General features: G+C 44.4%; 1 protein-coding gene across 2 annotated transcripts; it reads left to right on the top strand.

Annotated features, from left to right (window-relative positions):
• Positions 1 to 279: 279 nt before the first annotated feature.
• On the top strand, positions 280 to 3,327 carry LOC125509073. 2 transcript variants are annotated; one of them, XM_048673950.1, is made up of 5 exons: positions 280 to 684; positions 861 to 1,512; positions 1,643 to 1,842; positions 1,953 to 2,210; positions 2,294 to 2,445. In XM_048673950.1, the coding sequence occupies exons 1-5, from the start codon at positions 392 to 394 to the stop codon at positions 2,304 to 2,306; spliced, it is 1,416 nt and encodes a 471-aa protein (XP_048529907.1). In that variant the 5' UTR covers positions 280 to 391; the 3' UTR covers positions 2,307 to 2,445. The 2 variants fall into 2 exon arrangements, with proteins under 2 accessions (XP_048529907.1, XP_048529906.1); XM_048673949.1 differs by having other exon boundaries at positions 282 to 684; positions 1,953 to 2,197; positions 2,294 to 3,327.
• The last annotated feature ends 1,729 nt before the right edge of the window (positions 3,328 to 5,056 follow it).

Here is a 5,056-nt window from a genome sequence, read left to right on the forward strand (position 1 = left end):
TATTCCAAAAAAATATTGTTTGAGGGGTAAAAAGGAATAAAAAATATATACTTTTGTAAAATTAATGTCTTTTGGGTGTAAAAGATTTAAAAAATGTCTATTTGATGATTGATTTGTTTTGAGACAATTTGATGATTGATGAGAGAAAAGAAAAACAAAAGGAAAAAAACAACGAAAACACCGGTATCACATGGGCTGGCCCAATTAGGTCGAGGTGGATACGCGGCGGTTGACTATTCCCCGCAACTGGCGGAGAATAGGACTTTCGTTCCGCTCTTCGCTACTTCGTCCCCATTCCTTCTCCCCTCTTCGTTTTCTCTCTCTCTAGGGTTTTTGCGGCGCCGAATCCCAGCTCCGGCGACTGGCGGCGGGCGAAGGCGAGAAGCGAAAAATGGGGGAGGTGATGGAGGTGACGGGGGTGCTGCAGTCGGTGAGCGACCTCCCCGTGCAGGACCCTCCCGGGGAGGAGTTCTCGGCCGCCGACCTCAGGTGGGTCAAGTACGCGAGCTCCGAGCACCACTGCGACGACGTCGCGCTCATCCCCTACGACCGGATGGAGGCCTTCATCAGCGGCGAGTGCAACAACCCCGAGTACCCCACCAGGTTCCACATCGAGCGCGGCCGCAAGCGCGAAAGGGGCACCCTCAAGGAGGTCAGGAGCGACGACTACCTCCTCTACAGAATGTACGTGTCCCCCTGCTGCCACCTCCCCTGCTTGCCCCTGCTTTGCTCGCAATATTTTTCGGAAAGGCCTCTGCTCACCATGCCAATTATTCGGTCATTGCAAGTTATTCTTTTTTCACAGCAAGGCTATTACAAGGTTCTTAATGATTAGGGTGTCCTGTTCCAAATTGATTCAGGTATTGGTGTTCGTTTGGCCCTGAAAATTACGGGGAGGGAGGGACGATCTTGCCTAGCAGAAGGTACAGGCTTAACACAAGAAACCGTGCAGCTCGGCCGCAGTCGATGCGAGGTTGTACCTGCCATTTCGCAATCAAGCAGTTATACGCCCGCCCTTCGCTGGCTCTCATTATCTACCATGAGAGGCGCCATGTCAACAAGTCTGGTTTTGTATGTCATGGACCCCTGGACCGGGACGCCATTGGTCCTGGTGCCAGGAAAGTGCCGTATGTTGGGAGCGAGATTCAGCAGCAGACCATGTCATTGATCTATCTCGGTGTCCCCGAGGAGAACATCCTGCAGACACATATAGAAGGGATACAACGCTACTGCGGCTCGGATGCAAAGGTCGATAACCTTGCCTCGCAGTATGTCCACAAGCTTGGGATGATCATCAAGAGGTCTACGCATGAGCTGGATCTAGATGACCAAGCTAGCATCAGGATGTGGGTCGATAGGAACAAGAAGTCTGTGTTTTTCCACCAGGACTCAACCGAGACAGATGCCTTTGTACTAGGGATCCAGACAGAATGGCAACTGCAGCAGATGATCCGCTTTGGTCACCAGAATATTTTGGCATCTCATTCCTCATTTGGTGTAAGCAAGCTTAAGGTATCTGACTACAACAAAAGCTGATAGTTGTGTGGTTATACTTATATGCAACATCTTATAGTATGTGATGTCTAGTTATGTCTACAGGGGTAGGTTTCATCATTTTTTGACATTCTACTCTTTGCTGCAGTACCCCTTGCACACAATTCTTGTATTCGATTCAAGACAACAGGCTCTGCCTGTTGCATGGGTTATAACCCGATCTGTTACCAAGCATGACACTTCGAGATGGATGCAAGCACTTACTAGTAGAATACATTCTGTTGATTCCAACTGGAGGATTGGTGGATTTATAATTGATGATCCAACCTCAGAGCTGGACCCAATCAGGTATAGGCGTATGGCATAGATTTTGACATATGATCTAACTGTAAAATTTTCCTGTGTAGATGCTGCAATGTAGTTCATTGCCGTTGACGAAATATGTCATTGTTTTTCAGGAATATATTTTCCTGCCCGATTTTATTTTCTTTATGGCACATAAGGAGAACATGGCTTAAAAATATAATCAAGAAATGCAGCAATACTGAGGTGCAACGGGAAATATTTACACAACTAGGAAAATTTATGTACAGTATCTGGAGTGAGAAAAATCCCATGGATATCCTGGAGCAATTGTTTCAAGACTTTGTTGACCAAACCACCTTCATCCAGTATTTCAAGTCATTTTGGGTTCCCAAATTGGGTAAGAATCTCAGGTAGTAGATTCAAAATATACATTGAATTGCAAATCCTCGTCTAGATGCTAATAATGTTTCTTGTGTGCCATTGCCCCATCTAGAGATGTGGATTGATACCATCAGAAATTTGCCCCTGGCAAGTCAGGAATCCTGTGGTGCTATTGAGGGTTACCATCTAAAGCTCAAGCTTAAAGCATATGATGATTCACAGCTTGATGCTCTTCAACGTGTGGATTGGTTGGTGCACAAGCTGACAACAGAGCTGCATTCTGGCTACTGGCTCAACCTATATGCAGATGAGAGCGGTTCATTTCCCGAGGTGAAAGCAGAGTACATTGCATCCACTTCATGGCAAAGGGCTCTGCACATACCTGATGAGGCTGTTCTATTTGATGAGAAAGAACCTCTTTCAGCCAAGGTGGCAAGCCAGAAGGATGCTAGTCTAATGCAGACTGTATGGAATGCTGGGTCTGAATTCTCTCTGTGCAGTTGTTCGTGGTCAATGCAGGGTAACCTATGTAAGCACGTCATAAAGGTTAACATGATGTATGCACCACGCAAGGATTTCCAGCCCTCGCTATCATTTCAATCGTTTCAGCGCGTCCTACTTGATCTGTGGCAAAAACCACTGGATGATTCATTCTCACTCGATCTGTCGGTAGCATGGGTTATGCAAATGCAGGAGAGGATCCAAAAAGTGGCTGAGCTTGCTGCATCTGATGGTATTGCCCAAGTTGCAGGCAAATTGCCAATTCAATGGGCAAACAAGAGAGGGAGAAGAACAGCTATTAGGCGCACAAGCCCCATGCGTTTTCTTCCTCATTCCAACGGCAGTGTGCAAAGAGATTTGACTCCGAAGAGGAACAGAAAGAGGAGAAGGTTGTCCAACTTTTCAGGCTAACTACTGTTTGTACTGACCATTGTTGGCCAGGGAGTTCTTTTTTCTCACTGTAATTAGACTAACTGCGTTTTGTTTCTTTTCTAGTTCTTCTCCAGTTACATTTGGTGAGAAAACTCACTTAGCTAGTTGTAATCAGATTGATATAGGCCTTGGATCATTTTCACCTTCCCTGACCATCATTTGGATGGTTACGTGGATATAATTATTCAGGGAGTAATAGTTGAGTTTAAGCAATGTGCTATTTGCAAATTTTGCACAAGTTGCCATGCATTGTATCGCCTCCGGTCTTACCTGCTTATCATCTGTCACTATGCCAGTACCTCCTGAAAGCTGTTGAAGCATTGTGGGAGCCATTAATGTGCTGCAGTTGTGGGGTGAGGACAGTTTACTGGGCAAGTGGAATATCAGAATCTTAATCTTATCTGGTAGGCATTTCTAGTCTGCAGATTATTCTGGTTTCGTTATTCTCATTACAGATGCAACGTGGTAGTATCATTTCTGTTACTTTTCAACATTCTGTAGCTTCAGATAGGACATTTTGCTTGGCCTCTTCATATTTACTTTATTTCTTCAAGTGCATAGATGACCTGATGTTAGTTTGTGAAGGACCTGCCACTTGAACCACCCGGAAACAATAGTTGCAAATTTTCCTATGTTTATGGCAAAAGTTTCGCGAACCATAGGACCTGTGAATTGTGGTAGCTTGAGAGATGATGCATAGCTACCTGTACAAAAACAGCATGGAACTTTCATGATTCATTGATTCTTATCCTGTATCCTGCATCTGGGCTGGAGGTAGATTAGCACATTATTCCCTCTTGGGCTCTTAACAGGCTACAGGGATCATAAATTTCGTGGATGAACACAGCCATGTATTTGCGTTATGTTCTAAGAAGCACGGCGCTTTCTTGTTACCCTTATTTTCTTGATCTGATACATTAATTGCCTTAATCTATATTGTAGCCTAGGGCATATAAAGCCAGACGTCTGTTTCTATTTTTAGCTCATAAAGTACTCCCTCCGTCCCATAATATAAGAGCGTTTAGTGTCAAAAACGCTCTTATATTATGGGACGGAGGAAGTACCTCTTTATTCATTTGTTGTAAGAGTTGCATCATTCACCAATAGAGGATTAGAGGAGGGAGGGGGATTATCCAACCAAGAACAAGGGTCTTGGTATTGCAAGGCTTATTTGTTAGTAGTATTACTAGTATGGTGCCATGAAACTATGGCGAACAGCCAATATCATGGCTAGGAACAAGTTCCGTCTGGGCTTCTGGCTGCTCGGGTCTGTGCCTAATTCGAATATAATGCAGTTGCAATCCAGTCCTGAACTGTGAACGGATTGATTGGTGGAGAGTCTGTTTTTGCTAGTTTTGTCACTATGCATTCATGACCTGATTTTTTTCTGAAACATTGACACTGTTGGAATCAAGTTCGTAAGCACATGTGGCCCCTGCCCTGTTTCACAAGACATGCTAGTACAGATTCTGCATTGTTCATATCCTGGGCTGACCTTGTTTTTTATCTGCCAAAAATTTACTTATTTGTCGGTTTACAGGTAAAACATTGCATGCCCGTATGCTCCAACTTGCCATACATACAAATGGTATGTGATGTTTTATATCACACTATAAGTGAGATGAGTTTTTTGGGTTCACTCTGTTGTCCACATGCTGAGTTCATACGGGTTTTTCCACTTTAAAACTTATGATATCCATACTTACCATAATGAAAATGTGATATAAGGAGTCGACTGTGTAGTGTGAGATTCTTTGTTCCTGTTAAACTCAGATACAACAAAAACATTGTGCTATTTATGGTGCGTGGATGCAGCGAATGGATCGATGAGGTGCATCAGCTGCCATCTGAGTCGTTTATCCTAGCATACAGCCACGCGAACTAGCACAGCCCTCGACCAGACGGCTTGGTTACCGACCCTGAATTGGGGAGACAAGTCTGG

The sequence above is a fragment of the Triticum urartu genome, chromosome 5 (assembly GCF_003073215.2).
Source record: "Triticum urartu cultivar G1812 chromosome 5, Tu2.1, whole genome shotgun sequence".
In the NCBI taxonomy this organism is placed as follows: Eukaryota; Viridiplantae; Streptophyta; class Magnoliopsida; order Poales; family Poaceae; genus Triticum; species Triticum urartu.